Source organism: Heterocephalus glaber, unplaced genomic scaffold (genome assembly GCF_053883595.1).
Source record: "Heterocephalus glaber isolate CG9 unplaced genomic scaffold, H.glaber_assembly_v1.0 deba00000546, whole genome shotgun sequence".
Classification (NCBI taxonomy): Eukaryota; Metazoa; Chordata; class Mammalia; order Rodentia; family Bathyergidae; genus Heterocephalus; species Heterocephalus glaber.
This window is the reverse complement of record NW_028258147.1, coordinates 38,009,128-38,029,011: the sequence shown is the minus strand read 5'-3', so window position 1 is coordinate 38,029,011 and position 19,884 is coordinate 38,009,128. Positions and strand designations below refer to the sequence as shown.

At 37.5% G+C, this 19,884-nt stretch overlaps 1 protein-coding gene across 16 annotated transcripts in view; it reads left to right on the top strand.

Moving 5' to 3' along the window:
* Adam22 (ADAM metallopeptidase domain 22) overlaps nucleotides 1–19,884 on the top strand; it is a 249,300-nt gene that overhangs the window by 182,906 nt on the left and 46,510 nt on the right. For all 16 annotated transcript variants that reach the window (XM_087204754.1, XM_087204746.1, XM_021242656.2 and 13 more), the window contains exons 15-20: nucleotides 151–250; nucleotides 1,436–1,507; nucleotides 1,734–1,826; nucleotides 16,045–16,125; nucleotides 18,499–18,549; nucleotides 18,769–18,832. In XM_087204754.1, coding sequence (XP_087060880.1) covers nucleotides 151–250; nucleotides 1,436–1,507; nucleotides 1,734–1,826; nucleotides 16,045–16,125; nucleotides 18,499–18,549; nucleotides 18,769–18,832 — 461 coding nt within the window. The remainder of the gene's footprint in view (nucleotides 1–150; nucleotides 251–1,435; nucleotides 1,508–1,733; nucleotides 1,827–16,044; nucleotides 16,126–18,498; nucleotides 18,550–18,768; nucleotides 18,833–19,884) is intronic.

The window sequence follows — 19,884 nt, the reverse complement described above, 5'->3', positions numbered from 1 at the left end:
CTTATAGGATGAATACAAATGTTATGCTTAAGTGAAATTTATTCTTTCATTTTAATGAAAAATGTATAATCTTAAAATCTTTAATTTTAAGACTAATAAAACAAGGAGACTAACATTTTACCCAATTATTGATTTTCTGCACTCCCACAGTTATTATCTACCAAAAAAGTTCACCCAGTGTAATATCGAAGAGTATCACGACTTCTTGAATAGTGGAGGTGGGGCCTGCCTGTTCAACAAACCTTCTAAGGTAATAAGTATGATCAACAGTTATTAATCATTAATCTCTCTAATGTTATAAACACAAAATTTCAGCCATTGGGTCCATAAAAAAGAGCTTTTCAATTTGGCCTCTCTGTACGTATTCTAGGTGGGCTGACCACCTACATTTTCAAAATAGCTTCAATATTAGGCATTTTGTGCTGTCCTGAGGTAAGAGAATACAGATAAAAATGAGTGAAGTTCATTTGTTTTCTTTATCTTGTTTTGCTTTTTACCCCTAGTTAACTATGAAAGTGTATCTTTTTACAAGGATGTGTACACCTTCGTTCTATCATCTGAAAACTAACTTGTGAATGAATATTATGTATGTAATTAGTGGCAATTATTTATTAATTTTGTCTATCATTATTGGACAAATTATATTCAAAACATAATAAAATTGATGGACAGTTAAATAAAACAGACCTTAAAATGTATTCTTGGACAGGCCAATAATTGCTCTAGTCCCTGAGGCAAATTATTATTGTCATTTTCTGCAAAGCTAAGTTAATAGTAGGTGCTGTGTTTCATTTTTAATAGATCAGTGGATATATTAATTTTTGTTATGCTTTTCTGTCTGTGAAATAACTTTAAGAAGAAAATATAGTTAATAAAGAGCTTTTTACAGATGATTAAACTCGATCCTCACAACAATTTTGGAGTGCTAATTAGATGAATAGCTGGTATTATTATTATTACGCCTAAGCAGTTGTGCCAAGACTTTATTTTATTTTGGTGCTGGAAATTGAATGTAGGACTTCACAAATGCTAAGCACTTGCTCTGCCACTGAGCCACGCCTCAGCCCTATGCCAAGATTTTAATCCAGACATCCTGACTCCAAACCCCTTGCTCCTGTCTGAAATGGAATTCAGGAATCCATTAGGCTTGGTTTTAGTCAGTGACTAGATGCTCTTTTTATTTGGGTCCCATTTACCAGATCCTAATTGGTATGTATGTTATAGATGTGAAAATATATGTGAAATGGATGTATAAATAGATATTTCTAGATTTCTCAGTTCTAAAAGTCATGCCTTTTTAGGAAAATAAAAATATTATTTGACATGACTGGAAGCGATGACATATAGAGACATATAGTGTGGTGCTTAGGACTCTCAAAGTCTTTGCTGTTGATTTTTCTGTATTTTAGTTTCCTCTCTGGTTTTTGTTCCACAGCTTCTTGACCCTCCTGAGTGTGGTAATGGCTTCATTGAGACTGGAGAGGAGTGTGATTGTGGGACATCTACAGTAAGTCTCTGGTCATTTTGAAGATGGTGGTTACATAACTCAGGGTCCCTCTAGGTCCACACGCTCAGATGTACAGAACAAGTGTTATGTTTGGACATTTTATAGAATTTGTGGATGAAAGATTATTATTGTGAGTCTGCATACTTATTTTAGAAAATTGGTACTATTAGGAAGTTTTAGGAAAATAACAATTTTCTGATGTTTTGCAAATGTTTATCTTTCTTAGGAATGTGTCCTCGAAGGAGCAGAGTGTTGTAAGAAATGCACGTTGACACAAGACTCTCAGTGCAGTGATGGTCTCTGCTGTAAAAAGTGCAAGGTAAATAAAAGCTAATCAGAGACGGATGGACAGAGAGAATATAAGTGCTTAATTTGTTAAGCCTAGGTAAATATAATGTGATAACAGTAATAGTGTCTAAATAACTAAATGCTGGCAAGATTTCTATGATATTTTATGAGGTATAGTTACCATTATTTTTCCAACCAACAGTGGTTTGCCCAAGGTTTTGTAGGAAGTAAGTCAGGGATTTTGGGCTGAAACCCTATTAGTCTTCAGAGGCTGTCCTGTCCTTATTGGCTCCCTGAGGAGCAGGCCCATGAAATGAAAACAGGCATTACTAATTTTTGAATCAAGTTTACCTTTCTTTGTGAAGCCAAGCAGATATTCAGTAGATTCTTCTTGTTGCTCAGCTTGGTGTATCTCTTGCGTTTGCTGTTGAGGGAGTAAAAGATATACTTTAGCCATAGTAATACGTTACATATCTTACTGTGCATGGAACTGAGACTGCATCTTTACACACATCTATCCTCACATCTATTTTCAGATATTTAACCTTTATGTCAAGACTAACAGTTATTTAGGGCTTACTTTTCCCAAAGAACTCAAATTCTTTTTTTTCTCTTCTTAGATAATACCTGGTATAACATCCTACATTGTTTCTGAGAGTTAACGTCTGTCTGTTTCCAGAAATGTACATTTTACAGAGCAGAGGGAGGCCTGCTAGGACCTCCATGTACCGCCAAGCACTGACACTAAACCCATTGAATCTGTGCCTGACAACTCGAGGTCTCTTGAGTCTCTGCTATGCCACTCACTGCCCTGCACCTTCCCTGAACCCACCAGAGACTAGTAGAGACTGTCTGGTATACAGCACCAGTGTTGGGCACCCTGGACTCAGCCCCACATGAGTCTCTGCCTGGTACCCCAGGCCTGCGGAGCCCCCACTCAGCATCAGGTCCCCTGTCCCCTCCTCGAGTTCACGGGGACTTTCCATCTTGCACCCCGCAGCAGTCCTGGGTGCATCTGGATCTCTGTTGAGTGGCCCAGACTCACCAGTCTGCCCAGCACATCAGGCCAGTCCTATGCCCACCAGAGCCTCTGTCTGGCACTCAGTACTGGTCCCATGCCCTGCCTGGATCTCCACCCAGCACCTGACACTGCTTGGGCCTGTTGAGTCTCCCTACATCAGATCTGGACATACCTGGGTCTCCACAGGGTGCCCTGGGCCTGCACAAGCCTCCACCTGAGGCTTTCAAGCTGGTCCCACAGCTGCTGGAGTCTCCATCTGCCACCCAGTGCTGGTCCCTAGCCTGCTAAGTCTACACCAGGCACACTCGAATCTTCACCCAGAGTCCGTTGCCCCATACCCTCCCTAGGCCTGTTGGCACAAACTGGGCTTCATAGAGGGGGACCTGGGACCACAGAAAACCACAGGCTATAAGGAGAGGCAGAGAGGAATGTGACTTTATTGGATTAAAGACTAAAGGTTCTGGAAGAAAACTGCTCTTGGAAATACAGAGGAATTTTTTTCCTCTCTTCTTTTGACCCAATTTTTCCCCCTCTGTTGTTATTTATTTATTTATTTATTTATTTGGTGGAGTTTGGAGATTTATCACCATTTTCTTTTCCGCTCTTCTTAGTATTACTTGTTTTATTTGTTTAATTAGGTCCTCCTTTTATTCCTTCTTTTCTCATTATCTCTTTCAATTTATTTCCTTATTTTTTTTCTCTAGTTTAATCTCTGTTTTTTATTATTTATCCTTTTCCTTGTTATTTTTTTTCTGTTACTGTTATTTAATACTACTAACTTTCATTGACTTCTCTTTTTTGGTTTTGGTACCAGAGATCGAACTCAGGACCTTGTGCTTGTGAGGCAGGTGTGGTGCCACCGAGCTAAATCCCCAGCCCTCGTCTACTTCGTTTTTTTTTTTTTTTTTTGGTACCAGGGATCGAACTTGGGTCCTTGTGCTTGTGCAGCAGGCGGCAAAACCACTGAGCTAAATCCCAAGCCCCCTCGTCTACTTAATAGGATCTTTTGATTTTATCACCTTCCCATTTTCCATTGCTTAATATTTCACATTCTATTTCTTTATGCTTCCTTTCCCCTCACCCTCTGTCTTTATTAGTGTAACCATTAACCTTTATGAATCTGAAGATAGTTAACTATATCATTCTATGTTTGGATAGTGTTCTAATGTTATTGGAGGTACACTTGCTCTATTGAGTAGATATTTAATTTATATCAATATCTGGTTTTCCTTAGAATTTGTACTATAGGTATAGATCTTGTTTCTATGATTAAAGGTGGTATATTATTAGTTCTTAGGGTTTGTAACTATCAAGTTTGTATTTGAACCTACTGTTATTGCTGCTTTTAGTATTTTAGCCAAGGTAACATGGTTATTGCTGTCAACTGGTTTTCTCTATAAGTCAATATCTAGATTGCCTGGAGGTCATAAACAATAGCTGAGCCCATTACTAAAGAACTGGGTAGTGGGCCAAATAGGCTGCAGCCTCCCCTCCCAAATAAACAGTGGTGGCTGGATCCTGGGATGGAGCCAGAGGCCAACAGCTAGCTTTGCCGAGAGGACATCTCTGAAAAGCAAATAGTAACTAAAGAGGTCTTGATGCTAGCAATATAGCTGCCTGTAATAATCAATCTTCAAAACTCAGCACAGGAAGCAAATAAACAAACAAAAAATAGAGAATGAGAAAACAAGGGAGCAAAATGCCTCTAGAAGCTCCCAACTTCCCCAGAGCAAATACAGGGGGAATTAAGGGGAAAGAAATCAAAAGGCATGCAGGTAAATATCTGAAATGGTAACAGTGGAGGGAGCAAAACAGATTAATAAGATGTTTGGCAAATTCAAAATAGATATAATTGAAGAGATAATGATCCTAATAAAACAGTTGATCAACAAGTCTAGAGAAGACACTAAAGCTAAAGAAAGAGATGCAAACCATGAAAGCCCAGCATAGAAAAGAATTGGAATTCATAAAAAAGTACCAAACAGAAATCCAGGAGATTTAAATATTTATTGAAAGTATGGGCAGCAGAATCAACCTCTGTCTATGAGGACAGAGTGTCAGATCTAGAAGACAAGGCTGTGTTTGGCAATCAACTAAGGAAAGACACCTTAAAAACAGCAAGGGAACACAAAAAATGGATCCAGCAACTGCTAGATCCTGCAAAGAAGGATCTTTGATTGCAAAGATCTTTGACTGCAAAGAAGGATCTAAGATTGATTAATTGAAATTAATGAAAAATCAGAAGATAGCACAAAGGACATAAAAATTGTTTATAGAAGTTATAGCAAAAAACTCTCCAAGCATGGAAAAAGAATTTGACATATAGATAAGTGAGGCATATAGAAGCCCAAATAGCCATAATCAGACATATCATAGTTAAGATTTTAGCCCCACCGAAACATATCATGGTCCAAGTTCTAGAAATTCAACACGAGAACAGAATTGTAAAAGTTGTTAGAGAAAACAAACAAATTACTTATAAAGGAAAACCCATCAGAATTACAATAGACTTCTCAACACAAACCCTTAAGTAAAAGAGAACTTGGAGTAAAATTTTTCAAACCCTAAAAAAAAACAGCTTCCATCTCAGACTGATATATCACAAAAGTTACCTTTCAAAACTGATATGAATCCACCAAGGTGGGCAAGCAGGTAGAAGAGAAAGAAAGGGAATCAGGAGCATAAGAATAATATAACAACAGGGATAAGTCAATACCTATCAGTTATAACCATCAATGTGAATGGTCTCAATTCACCAGTCAAAAGACATAGATAAGCAGAATAGATCAAGAAACATGACCCAGTATTATGCTACATGTAAGAAACATTTAACTCAAAATGAAATTCATAGACTGAAAGAGAAAGGATGGAAGTCAACATTCCATGCAACAGAAACCTGGAAAAAAGCAGGAGTAACTAACCTAATTGCAGACAAAGTGGGTTTCAAACCAAGATTCATCAGAAGAAACAAAGAAGGTTACTACTTATTAGTTTAAGATACCAGTGAACAGGACGAGATAACAATTATATATATAAACAAAATATCAGTGCACTAACTTCATAAACTCTAATGGGTATGAAAAATCAGATGAGCACCAATGCAGTTATAATGGGAGTGCTCAGTACTCTACTGTCAAACATGGACAGACCAACTAGATAAAAATCAACAAAGAAATATCAGAGTTGATCCAAACCTTTGTGTAAAGGGACTTAATAGATATCTATAGAATCTCACTCAACAAGAGAATACATATTCTTCTCAGCAGCACATGAGGCTTTCTCCAAAATACACCACACACTAGCCCATAAAGTATGCTTATGTAAGTGCAAAAGAATTGAAATTATCTCATGCATATTATCAGATCATAGTGCAATGAAACTAGAAATCAATGGCAAAGACACCACAGAAACTATGCAAACACATGGAAATTAAATAATACCTTCTTGAATAATCAGTGGGTCACAGATGAAATTAAAGAAGAAATTAGACAGTTCCTACAATCAAATGATGCCAATATGACATACCTAAACATATAGGACACAATGAAGGTAGTCCTAAGAGGGAAATTTACAGTGGTGAATTACCAAATCAGAAAAACAGAGTGAGTTCACACAAATAAGCTAATGATGCACCTCAAGGTTCTAGAAAAACAAGAACAATCCAAACCCAAAGATAGTATGAGGAAGGAAATTATAAAGATCAGAGCAGAAATTAATTAAATGGAGACTAAAAAAATGCGAAGAATCAATGAATTAAAGAGTTGGCTCTTTGAAAAATTAAACAAAATAGACAAACCCTTAGCTAAGCTTACCAAAATAAGGAAAGAAAAGACCCAAATCCATGTAGTCGGAAGTGAAAAAGACAAAATCACAATAGATTCTGCTGAAATCCAGATCATCGATAACTACTTTGAGGACCCATACGCTAATAAAATGGAAATTTCAAAGAAAAGGATAGATTCCTAGATACATAAGAATTATCAAAACTCAACCAAGAAGATATAAAAATCCTGAATAAGCTAATATCTGTCATTGAAATTAAAGAAATAATTTTTAAAAAAAGCTATCAACTAAGGAAAGCCCAGGTACTGACAGATTCACTGTCAGATTCTATAAGAACCTTAGAGAAGATGTAATGCCACTACTCCTCAAACTCTTTAATGAAATGGAGAGGGAAGCAGTACTCCCAAAGACATTCCTGGAAGCAAGCATTACCCTGATTAGAAAACCAGAAAAGGACCTAGCCAAAAAAGAGAACTGCAGGCCAATCTCTTTAATGTATATAGGTGCAAAAATCCTCAATAACATACTGGCAAACAGAATGCAGTAAATTACCAAAAAGCTTATACAGCATGACCAAGTAGGATTCATTTCAGGGATGCAGGAATGGTTCAACATACACAATCAATAAATGTAGTACTTCACAGAAAAAGAAGCAAGGGCAAAAAACACATGATCATCTCAATAGATGCAGGAAAAGATTTTGACAAAATCCAACATCAATTCATGATAAAGACCCTGAAGAAAATAGGAATAGAAGGTCTTTATGTCAATCTGATGAAAGCCGTCTATGACAAACCAATGACCAACATCATACTAAATGGAGAGAAGCTGAAAGGTTTTCCTCTAAAATCAGGAACAACAGAAGGATACTCACTATCACCACACCTATTCAATATAGTCCTAAAAACACTAGCCAGAGAAATTAGACAAGAGAAAGAAATAAAAGAGATATGGATATGAAGGGAAGAAGTTAAATTATCATTATTTTCTGATGACATGATCCTCTACGTAGAAGACCCCCAAAACTCCCAACAAAAGACTCCTAGAACTAATAACCAAATTCAGTAGTGTAGCAGGATACAAAGTCAACACTCAAAAGTCAATAGTGTTCCTGTACAGCAATAACAAACTTACCAAGAGGGAAACTGCCTTTTACAATAGCATAAAAAAAATATAGAGTTCAGAATTAACCTAACCAAGTAAATGAAAGACTGCTACAAAGAAAACTATAGTACTCTGATAAAGGAGACCAAAGAGCATATCAGAAAATGGAAACCTATCCCCTGTTCCTAGATAGGCAGAGCCAATATAGTCAAAATGACCACACTTCTAAAACTTTTATACAGATTTAGTGCAGTCCCAATCAAAATACCAGTAGCATTCCTCACAGAATTAGAGAAAACAATCCTAAAATTCATATGGAACCAGAAGAGACCTAGAATAGCAAAAGCAATTCTGGACAACAAGGGCAAGGCAGGAGGCATCACCATCCCAGACTTTAAGTTATACTACAAAGCAAGAACAGCATGGTATTGGAAAAACAAAAACAAAAAACCTAAAAAAGCACAGACTTTTGGATCAGTAGAACAGAATAGCTGATGTAAGAACAACTCCAAGATCCTTTTTTTTTTTTTTTTGGTACCAGGGATCAAACTCTGGTCCTTGCACTTACGAGGCAGGCGGCGGAACCACTGAGCTAAATCCCCAGCCCCAAGAACAGCTCCAGACATGTTCAGCTACCTTATCTTTGACAAAGGAATCAAATACTTTCACGAGGAAAGATAGCCTCTTTAAGAAATGGTGCTGGGGCAACTGGCTACCCACATGCTGAAGATTGAACCTGGACCTATCTCTCTCAACATGCACGAAACTAAAAATTGATCAAAGATCTAAATATTAAAACAGAAACATTTAATCTGCTGGAAGATCAAATGGGTAAAATTCTTGAAGACATATGTGATAACTGATTGTGTCAACTTGAGTAAGAAACACCCAACTAAATTGGATCAGCATAGTTCTGGGTGTAGCTGAGGGGATTTACTGAAGATAGAAGACCTATCCTTGGTAGATTTGTCACCTGTGTGGTAGAAAAGGGAAACAAAGAAGGAAGGTGTGCTTCTGTTTCTTCAGAGGAGCTCCAGTCTTCCGCTGTACCTTCAGGATTGTCTCCTGACTTTCCGTGCAGACCCTTCATGGTGCTGATATGGACTTGTATAGGACAATACAGTGAGCTCCGCTTTGACTGGGTCCTTTGGATCTCTGTCATGCAGACACACCTTTTGCACTTTTCCACACCTGACCGTGTGGATAGCTATTTTAAGCCAATCTTGTAAATTCTTATATGTTTGTATATCTTGCATTAAATCTGTTTCTCTCATAAGCACTAACTGATACAACATACTCGATACAGGCAGTTTAGAATAGAACCCCAATTGCACAATAAGTAATACCAAGAATCAACAAATTAGAACATATCAAATTAAAAACCTTCTTCACAGCAAAGAAAACCACCCGAAGAGTGAAGAGACAACCTACAGAATGGGGAAAATATTTTACCCGCTACTCCTCAGACAGAGGACTAATATCTAGAATATATAAAGAACTCAAGAAAAGTAGGCTCCCCAGATTTAAAGACCCACTCCAAAAATGGGCATCTGAAATGAATAAACACATCTCAGATAAACAAATCCAAATGGCCAATAAATATATGAAAAATGTTCAACATTGCTGGCCATTAGAGAAATGCAAATTAAAACAACACTGAGATTTCATCTCACTCCAGAAAGAATGGCTGTCATCAATAAATCAACCAATAACAAATATTGTTCAGGCTATGGAGGTAAAGGAACCTTTCTTCATTGTTGGTAGGAATATAAACTGGTATAGCCACTATGGAAATCAGTATAGAAATTCCTTAAAAAAACGAAAACTAGAAACTCTATTTGGCCCAGCTGTCCCCTTTCTAGGTATCCTCCTGAAAGAGTTAAAGTCATCACACTACAGTGAGACATGCACACCCATGTTTTTAGCAGCACAATTTATAATAGCTAAATCTTGGAAATAGCTTATATATCCACCAACAGATAAATAGAGGAAATGAGGTGATATATTCAATGGAGTACTACTCTGCCATAGAGAAGGATAAAGTTGAGACATTTTAGGTAAATGGATGCATTTTTTAAAAGTAATTTTGTTGGTATATTTTAGATATACATAATGATAACATTCATCATTTGTGTGTGTACATGATACCTGTAGATGATATATCTTGATTCTTCTTTTTTTTTTTTACCCTAATGGATGCTTTTTGAGACCATAATGTTAAGAGAAATAAATCAGACACGCAAGTTGAAATACTGCATTGTTTCTGTAAAAGAGAAACCAAAAATGTAAATAAGGAGCAAAATAAAAGATAGATATTAGGAAGCAGGGAGATCTTTTTCAAATGGGAAGGGGAACAGGAGATGGAGGGAGGGAAGGAGGAAGGAAGGAAGGAAAGGAGGATTTAAAAAGAAATGAAGAGAAAAAATAGAAATAGAGCTTTTGCAAATAGGGAAGGGGAAGAAGAAATGGAGGGAACAGGTATGGAGGGGAGGGGAAGGGACAAAAAAGAATTAAGATGTGTTATGTACATGTGCGAACTCCCCACAATGTAATCATTATGTACTGCAAATATGTACTAATAAAGAAGTAACAGTTGCAGATAAACAAAAAGAACCTAGCATACTATCTTTTTTTATGCCAGAGATTATTCTACACACTTTTATGTCATCTTATATCTGAATTTATGTCATCTTATGTATGAATTTCTCAACCCTGGCACTATTCACATTCTTGGCTGGATAATTATTTTTAGGCAAGGTGTGTCTTATGCATTATAGGATGTTTGGCAGCATCCCTGGGTTCTATTGGATGCAACCTTCCCAGTCCTCACAAACAAAAGTTTCTGGACATTGCCAAATGTGACTTTGGGGAACAATCGCCCCTGGTTGAGATCACTGTCTTACACAGTGCTCGTATGCACACTTTCAGGTGTATATAATTGAGAGATCCCTGTCCCAAGGAGATTAAATAACCTGCACAGGCTCCTGCAGCCAGTCAGGAACAGATGTGCAGCTGCACCTCAGATCTGTTGGCGGTTTCTGCTGTTTTCACTCTAACACAGTTCACAGGGAACTTGTCTTCTGGCAGCTTCTTAAAGACAAGCAAGGCACTGGTGGAGATCTTTGAAAACCCTCTCTACAAAAGAAAGATTAAACCAAATGTGAAACAGACATTCTTTCATTTTGGCTATAACAGCTGCTTATTCTGTCAGCTCTTCCAACTGCTATACCAAGGAATCCTGAATCATTTATCATAATCCTTGATGTTTTGAGTCTGCCCATCTATAATTACTTACATGTTTTCTTTTCTTGACTTAGAGAATTAGGCTCTTTGTGATATAATCATTGCAAAGAACAAGCACAAAGTAATAAGATTTAAAAACCCAAAATAAAATGGCATGATTATTGTCCCACAAAATAACTACGAATCCAGTAAAATCCTTTTTGCCATTTTCTCTACCCATGTCTCCCTACTTTCTCCCCCACTCTTAACTCAAAGAGGGCTAAAGGCAAGGTAGCCAGTGGAGAATGGGGAATTGAAGAGCAAGATGAGGAATCATATCTCTGTTTTCTACATTTATTTATAATGATTTATCTGTAAGCCAGGGATTGGCAAACATTTTTTGTGAAGGGCAATGTAGTAAACAGGCTGTGTGGCTCGTAAAGTCTGTTATGGATACTCAGCTTTGCCTTTACAAGCAGCCATGGAATACATAGAAACAAAGAAAACTTACAAAGACAGCCAGCCAGTTTGGCCCTCAGTTGATAACTTGTGGACCTCTGCTGTAAAATATTGCTTGCTTACTTGTTTATTATTTTCCTCCTTACATTAATACTTCATATAGGGCAAGTTGTGGTTGATTTATTTACTACTATATTCGAACACTGCTGTGCTTTCTTCTAAAAGCGTCCTGGAAATTCTCAAACATTTATAGTCTTAACTACACTCTATCTCATATCTGCTCATATTTCTACTTTAGATACTCTAAAGTTGTGGCCTGGGCCAATTTCAAGGAAGAAGAGAACCAGAACATATTAAATTATTTTGCTCATTTCCTTATTTTTATGGGCCAGTTACCCACATTAAAATGCAAAGTCCTTGTGAGCTCCAGGGTCCCAGTGTTGGTGTTTTGTTCTCCCCTGAATCTTCAGTGGCTAAAACAGTGCTAGGTACATCCTTGATGAATGGATGAATGAATACAAATTTTGTTCACCTTTCCTGAAAATTATCTTTTGAAATCCTGATTGGAGTTGGCAGGGGCCCCAGGTGATCTAGATGCAGCCCCTGAGACTCCATGCCTGGAGGGTTCTAGCCTGGGAGGGAGGAAGCAGCTCACAAGGAAGGAAGCCCCAGGACATTCCTGTGAGCAGACACAAAAGACCAAAGGAGCCAGTCCCTGATGTTAGCATTGTGCAGAGGGAAAAGGAAAGTGGTTGAAGAAGGAAGGTGACTATAATAAATTTATGTATCTGTTCTTTTTGTCAGAATGAGTGTTACAAACAGTGCACGAGAGATCTGGACATAGGCTTTATGTGAAGAAAAGGCTGATTTATTCTGTCAAGAAACAGACAGGCTGAGATCAAAAAAGATGTCAGCAATTGGCCGGAGAAGAAGTTCAGTTTAGTTTTGTTTTGTTTTGTTTTGTTTTGTCGATGCAGTTGTTATTTTATTTTTTCCCATTAAGTTTATTGGTGCATTTTAGGTATAAAATACAGTTACATTCATCAGTGGGAACTTGTACCATTATATGAGTATCTTGGTTCTTATTTTTTTTCCCCTTCCCCTGCCCTCCCTTCACCCCCTCCACCCTTCCCTATTTGCAAAGACTTTGCTTCCATTTTTTTCCTTTTCTCATATTTCTTCTTTTCCCTTTTTTCCTTTCCCCACCCCTTCCACTTCCCCTGCTCCTTTAGACCTTTTCTTCCTATTACACAATATCAATTATACATTTTTTAAATTACAATATCAAGATCTAGGAGACATTACCACAGATTTTACAGAATTTAAAAGGATATAGAAAGCATAGTACAAAACACTTTTTTGAAATAAATTTGATAACTTCTAAGAAGTACCTTGGAAGACAAATTAATGAAACTAACTCTGGAGGAAATGTAAAATTTGAATAGCACCTATTAAAGAAAGTATATTCCTAGCTTGAAAACCTACCTATATGACAACAACAGGCTCATATACATTTTAACTGATAAATTATATCAAACATTTAAAGCAGGAAAAAGGAACACTTCTTCCCTCATTTTAGGAACTCGACATTGTGCTAATCCTAAAACTGGATAAAGATAATAGAAGAAAAAAGTATGAACATAGATAGAAATTTGTTTAACAAAACAAACTATTAGAAGTCAGAACTGGCAGTATGTAGAAAGTGGTTTTGTTATAGGGATGGCAGTGTAGCTTCAGCATTGGAAGATCCGCCCCCAGAAGTCATCATTTTAACAGAGGAAAGGAAAAAGCCTTATGATCCTGTCAGTAGTTGGAGAAAAAGTATTGGACTAAATTCTACAGCTGTTCATGGTAAAAGCTATCAGGAGACTAGCAGTAGAACAGAACTTTCTCAATGGATCAAAGACATCTGCTCCATACTTCCAGGAAAAACACCTTTTATGAATGGAGAAGATACAATGCTTTCTCCCTAAGGTGGGGAAAAAAGGCAGATATGCCTACTCTTCATCTGTCCATTAAACTTTGAAACCTAGTCCCCACCAAAATAGTCTGGCAATAAAATGACACAATTAGGATAGGATTGGCAAGGTATAAGTAAAATCTTTATATGTAGATGAAATGATCTTCTACAGAGAAAATACTAAGAAATCTCTGGGAGTCCCTAGAACTTGTATTTGAACTTAGCAGGATTTAGAAAACACATGGTACATATAAAAATTCAGGTCTATGTATACTTGCTATACATGAAGAATTGGATATTGAAATTTAAAAGTTACATAGGAGTATAAAGGACCTAGAAAAGTAAAAAGAAAAAGAAAAAAAAACAGTGTTGGAAGACATTTAGTACCTAATTTTAAGACTTCCTCTAAAGCTACAGTAATCACCACAGTGTTGGTGTAAGGAAAGACATATAGATCATTGGAATAAAACAGAGAATCTAGAAATAGAACCACACATATATGGACCACTGAGTTTTGAAAGATTATTTAACATTAACATTTTATAGAACATAAACTCAATTCCAGAGCAGAGGAAAAGACAGTGTTTTCAGCAAATGGCACTAGAACACCTGGTATCCGTTGGTAAAAAATTAACCTCAACCCCTTATTTCCATACATAAAAGTAACTTGAAAGCATCTATGAACCTAAATATGAAAGACTAAGACTATAAAACTTTAAGAAATGATAAGAGAAAATGTTTATGAATTTAGAGTAGGCAAGAATGTCCTAGGATATAAAAAACATGATATATAAAAGAAAAACATTGATAAATGAGATTCCATCAAAATTCAGAACTTTAAATAACATCATTAAGAAAATGAAAAGTTGTTCTTAAACAGACCATATTTATAATGCATATAACCTATGACCAGAATATATAAAGAACTCTTTGCAGCTTATTAATAGACAACCCAATTAAAAAGTAGACACCAGATGATAAATAGCCAGTACAGCACAAGGAAAGGTGTGCAACACTAGAATCAGAAAAATACTAATCAGTACAATAACAAGATTGAATTATACACTCATTAGGGAGATGAAGTTAAAAGTTTTAAAAGAACAAATGTCAGCTTAGGTGTGAACCAGTTAGAACTTTCTAATACTGTTAATGCGAATGTAAAATGATAAAACCATTTTGGAAAACAATATAGAAATTTCTTGTATTACTGTTAAGAACCAACAGTCCTGTTCTTAAGTTTTTACTTGAGAGGAATGAAAACACATGTTCTCAATAGATTTGTACATACAAGTTGAATATCCCTTATCTGAAATTCTTGGGACCAGAGTGTTTCAGATTTTCATTTGAAATCAACTTGATCTGCAAAGAGGATAGCTACTCCTGCTTTTTTTTTCGATTGGAGTCAATGAAGAAACAGGAGAGAGTGCAGATGACATAAAAAAACTGTTCACAGAAGTGATGGCAGAAAACTTCCCAAGCAGGGGAAAAGAACTTGACATACAGATAAATGAGGCATATAGGACTCTGGCTAGCCTTAATCAAAAAAAATCTACACATAGGCATATAATAGTTAGGATTCCAGGAACCCAACAGAAGAACAAAATTCTACAAGCAGTGAGAGAAAAGAAACAAATCACATACAAAGGAAAGCCCATCAGAATCACAGCAGACTTCTCCATGCAAACCCTCAAGGCAAGAAGAGTTTGGAGTGATGTATTTCAAGCCCTAAAGGAAAACAGCTTCCAACCCAGATTGATGTACCCTGCAAAACTATCTTTTAAAATTGATGGAGAAGTTCAGTTTTTATAGAGTTTGGGGATGGGTTGTAATCCTAAGGAATCTGGAGTGAAACGCTTGGGGTCAAAGTTCCCAGGATGGTCAGTGGAAGGGTGCAGATAATACTGGACTTCTCCGTGCCAGGAAGATTGCATGTCCTCTTCTATATTTCTTTGTGGCCATCTATTCTGTTTACTGAGGGCAGCATGGCCCTTTAGTGGTCTCCTATTGTTTGCGGAGGGCTCCATGTTTGCTGAGAGGGTCTCACTCAGGTCAGGTAAGACAACGAGCACTCTTGCAATTTATAAATGGAAGTGAGGTTGAAAAGTTATAGAACTGCACACATACAAAAAGTATTTGAGGTGATTAAAAACAAACATAAAACCCATAGGTACAAATAGACACTGAAAAAGAGTAAATAGCCAGGATTTAAATCTATGTAAAGATTAGGTAGGTAGGTTGGGAGGAAATAGCTTTGCTGAAAAGTTAAAGTTCTGTGATTCAGCTAAATTATTGGCAGATAAGGCCAGAGAGACAGAGACAGAAACAGAGAATAAAAGAGAATTATGTGATTGAAGTGTCAATAAGAATGAAGGTTAAAGCCTAAATCTAAATGCTACTTGGCAGGAGAAATTACTAGAAGTAGAACTATTTTGTCATTCTTAATGGAGATGTACCATCAAGGAGTATGCTGTTTTAGCAGAATATTGTAAGGTTTATGTGTGATGACCACAGAAGTTACTCCATACACAAGAAACTGTCTCTTAAATCTATTTAAAATAGGTTTGTATTCAAAAACCGTGGTTTCCCTGACTATCATCTTAAAATAGTTTAAGGTATTCCTAGCCAAGCAATCTTTATTTTCTTTTTAAAGATGATACTGTGAGAGTTTTTGTTTTACACATCGATTTTTCTTCATTTTAGTTTCAGCCTATGGGGATGGTGTGCCGAGAAGCAGTGAATGATTGTGATATTCGTGAAACCTGCTCAGGAAATTCAAGCCAGGTAATTCACAAAACAATTTCCTTAAACCCTAGAGGAAAAAGTGGGGGTATCTTTAGCTCTCTGACTGCCCCCTGACGTGCAGTGGACAGGATGTGTATGTATCTCTTTCATGTCATCTTTCTTTATTTCTCAGGATTTTAAGACTCAGTAATCAATGTTCAGCATTATTTTGTCTTAATATTAAATTAGCCTAAAACTACATGCATGCCTTAAGTATTCTGATATTGGTTTTAAATTCATAGTAAGAGGCATTTTATTTTTATCTATTTAGGAAAAGCAAAAGACTCAGCTAGCTCAGACAGGAGCTCTAAGAGGGCCATGCCCTTTCCCTTTCCAAGCCAGTCGCATCACTTCTAGAGTTTATAGCTGTCCTTGGAATTGATAATATGTAGTTGTAGATAGACACACTGGGGAAACTGGAAACTGATGAGGATTTCAAAATGTTTCGTCCTCCCTTTGCACAGTAGTGCTGGACTATAAAAGTGGCCATGCAAGCTGAAACTGTACAACATAGCCTGAGTTCACTGCCCCCTGAACTACATAGCAAGACTCTTTGTCTCAAAAAAACAAAAAACCCAAACCAAGCAAAAAAAAAAAAATCAGTGGAAAATATTATGGTTGATCTATGATCTGTAAAACATGCATCAAGGCCGGGTGTGGTAGCGCATGCCAGTAATTCCAGCACTGGGGAGGCTGGGACAGGAGGATCGCCTTGATTCAAAGCCAGGCTGAACTACATAGTGAGACAGTTGCAAAACAAAATGACATAAAAATGCATCAAACTATTAAAATCTCTCATTGTTTTTTAACGCATAGGGAAATGAAAAAATACTTAACATCCTAAAAGGAAACAATAAAAAATATTTTTTTGGAAAGTCTTTTGAGTAGTTTGAACTCTGCTTGCCTCTGGTTGTGAGCCTCATGGTGTGAGACTGAGCGCTGTTCTGTGCTTTCATGTGTTGTCTTGCTCCTGAGTTTGGTCAGCAGTCAGCATCTTGTCCTCGTCTTTCTGGGTTGTGAGGTGCTGAAGGGGTGTGAAGCTGCATGTGAGGTGTCTGGTCTGCGTCACTGCCTCCGGGACGTCCTTGTTGTGTCTCACCCACTCCATGCATTATGCCAGTGAGCCCTCCTTTGCCCAGCCCCTCCGGTTGCCTCTCTGGAGCTTCCTGGCCAGGAATGTCAGCATCCCCGTAGTTGGCTTCATGTTTTTATCAACTCTGTTTACATTCAATTTGAATTTCACTGCTGGCATCACCGCTTTCGTTTCTATATTGCATTTTTGTCTTTGTTGGCCAGTACCTTCTTTCAGTGGTTTTTATAAAATACCATGTGATATCTCCAGGAGATAGAAGGGACTGAACTGCACACTGTGCTGTCTGCAGTGAGCTGAGGAACAGAGGGATGTGTGTGACTTGTCACTGACAGACGAGGATAAAAGGAGCCAGAGGGGTCAGTGATTGCGATGGGCATCTGTTATCGGCCTCAGAATCAGCGACCTCAGAGCCAGTAGGAAAGTTTGCGCTTCATGTGATTGTAGTTAATGTCCAGGGCAGTGAGAACTAAAACAGAAACCCTGTTGTTTTAGGGGGACTGGTGTTATTGAATAAAACCGTAGAATGTGCTCTTTACATCTCCCAACTTTTCCCAAATGACTATATACCTACATATTTTCTGTCCTTACAATAATAAATGTAAAATTACCATTTGTTTTATATCCCCCCAAGAATGCTTTATAATTGTTTATAGTTGCTTCAAGGAAAAATAATGGGATTATAAAGCCTATGTTTTTCTAAGATTAATTCTCAAAGCAGACTTATTCTTGACAGTCATGATTTGAGTGAGAGAGCGATGCTGCTTCTCCCAGCACAGGAGAGGAAGCCGTTTCTTGCTCCAGCCTGTGGACATCCTGCCTGCCTTTGTCCTGTGCCTCCTCTTCCTCCTTGCTCTGAGGAACAGTGCGTCTGCGTGAAGCACTACCCTTAAACAGATCACGCACTGAGCTTACTGAGCCTACCGCAGTCAGTCGTGTTCATTTGCTACTCTGTGATCCACTGTGTTTGCTTTTGGTAGATCCATATTTTAGAAGTGCAAATGGTTGCATTTCCTCCTGCTCTTTTTTTTCTTTTTTTTGAGACAGGGTCTCACTCTGTAGCTCATGCTGACCTTGAACTCGGAGGCAATCTCCTGCCTCAGCCTCCTGAGTGCTGGTATTGCAGGCATGTGCCACCACTCCTGGCACTTGCTCTCCCTTGAACTCTTTTTATTTGTAAATGATTTAACAGATGAAGTGTATTATCAGATGTGACTTTAAAAATGAAAACATAAAAGGGATGGTCCTCAGCCTGATATTTTGCTCTTGTTCCTTTTTCATAGTGTGCCCCTAACGTTCACAAGATGGATGGGTACCAGTGTGATGGGGCTCAGGTAGGTCCCACCGTTTTGACACGTGCCGCCAGTGTGACAGAAACACTGGAGTCTGATCAAAATGGGAAGATCAATTTAAATGTTTCATAATCAATTTGGAAGATAAACTGCCTTTATAATGTGTGTTTATTACTTTCCCCAGTCATATTTTCTTTATCAGCTATCTGACATAAACAGGTATTATTACACTGCTAATAGGAATTCCCTTTTCTGTTTTAGGGAATTTGCTTTGGAGGAAGATGTAAAACCAGGGACAGACAATGCAAATATATCTGGGGACAAAGTAAGTAATTTTAAAACGTAGGACATCAGGCAAACTTTATAAGCACAGGAGAGCTGGAAGTAAGTTTTTTACCCCTTTATTACTGGGAGATTCTCAAGGCTATAGAAGGTTGTTGTAGGAGCATCTTTCTGGAAATTATAGAAAGGTTTCTTCTTCAGGAAGGCAAAGCCTCACACTTTTGGGCCTGGTGGTGGGGCCCGAGATGAGGCAGAAGGTGTGGCAGGACATACACGTGGCTTACAGAACAGAGCAGACTGGGTTTCCTCGCCTATGCGGAGTGCCCTTAAACAGACTGATAAAGTAGATGGGAGCACACAGATCCTGAACAGGGCACCCTTGACTTAGATTCAGCACTCTTAGCTGGAATTGCAGTTTGCTCATCACCTATCTTATCGAAACTCTCCCTAGGATGACCTTCTGTATCAGAAAGTTAATGTTATTTCCCTCAAAATTTGTCAGTGTCGGCTGGGCATGGTAGCGGACACCTGTGATCCAGTACTTGGGAGACTGAGGCTGGCAGATCGCTGAGTTTGAGGACAGCCTGAAATGCATAGCAAGACCCAAAACAAAAAGAGACAAAAAAGAATTTGTCAGTGTTTCAGAGGAAAATCTGTAACAGTCATACTTAGATCATATTATTTAAATTATATTCTACTTAAATTTAGATTTAAACATTGTATAATCTGTATTTTTCTACAAGTATTACTGGTCTACCTTTTAGAAGTAGTGTTGTCCTAAACCATTTCAGAAGACAATTTGTATTAGGAAAAAAAAAACTGTAAAAAATGATAATCTTTAACTGTCATAGGCTATCATCCTTTGAGAAAAAGTGTACATTCTCATGAGGTACTAGAAATATTGAGAGGAAGAAAAAATTTAGCCTTGCAAGTTTATACTCTGAACAAAGAGATGTAGTTTTTGTTTCTTCCACTTTCTTTAGTAAGAAATAGGAAAAGAAAACACCACCATAATTATTGCTGTTGTTGTTTTTAATGTACAGAGGTTGAGTATCCAATTATCTGAAATGCATGGTACTCAAGAATGTTTTGGAT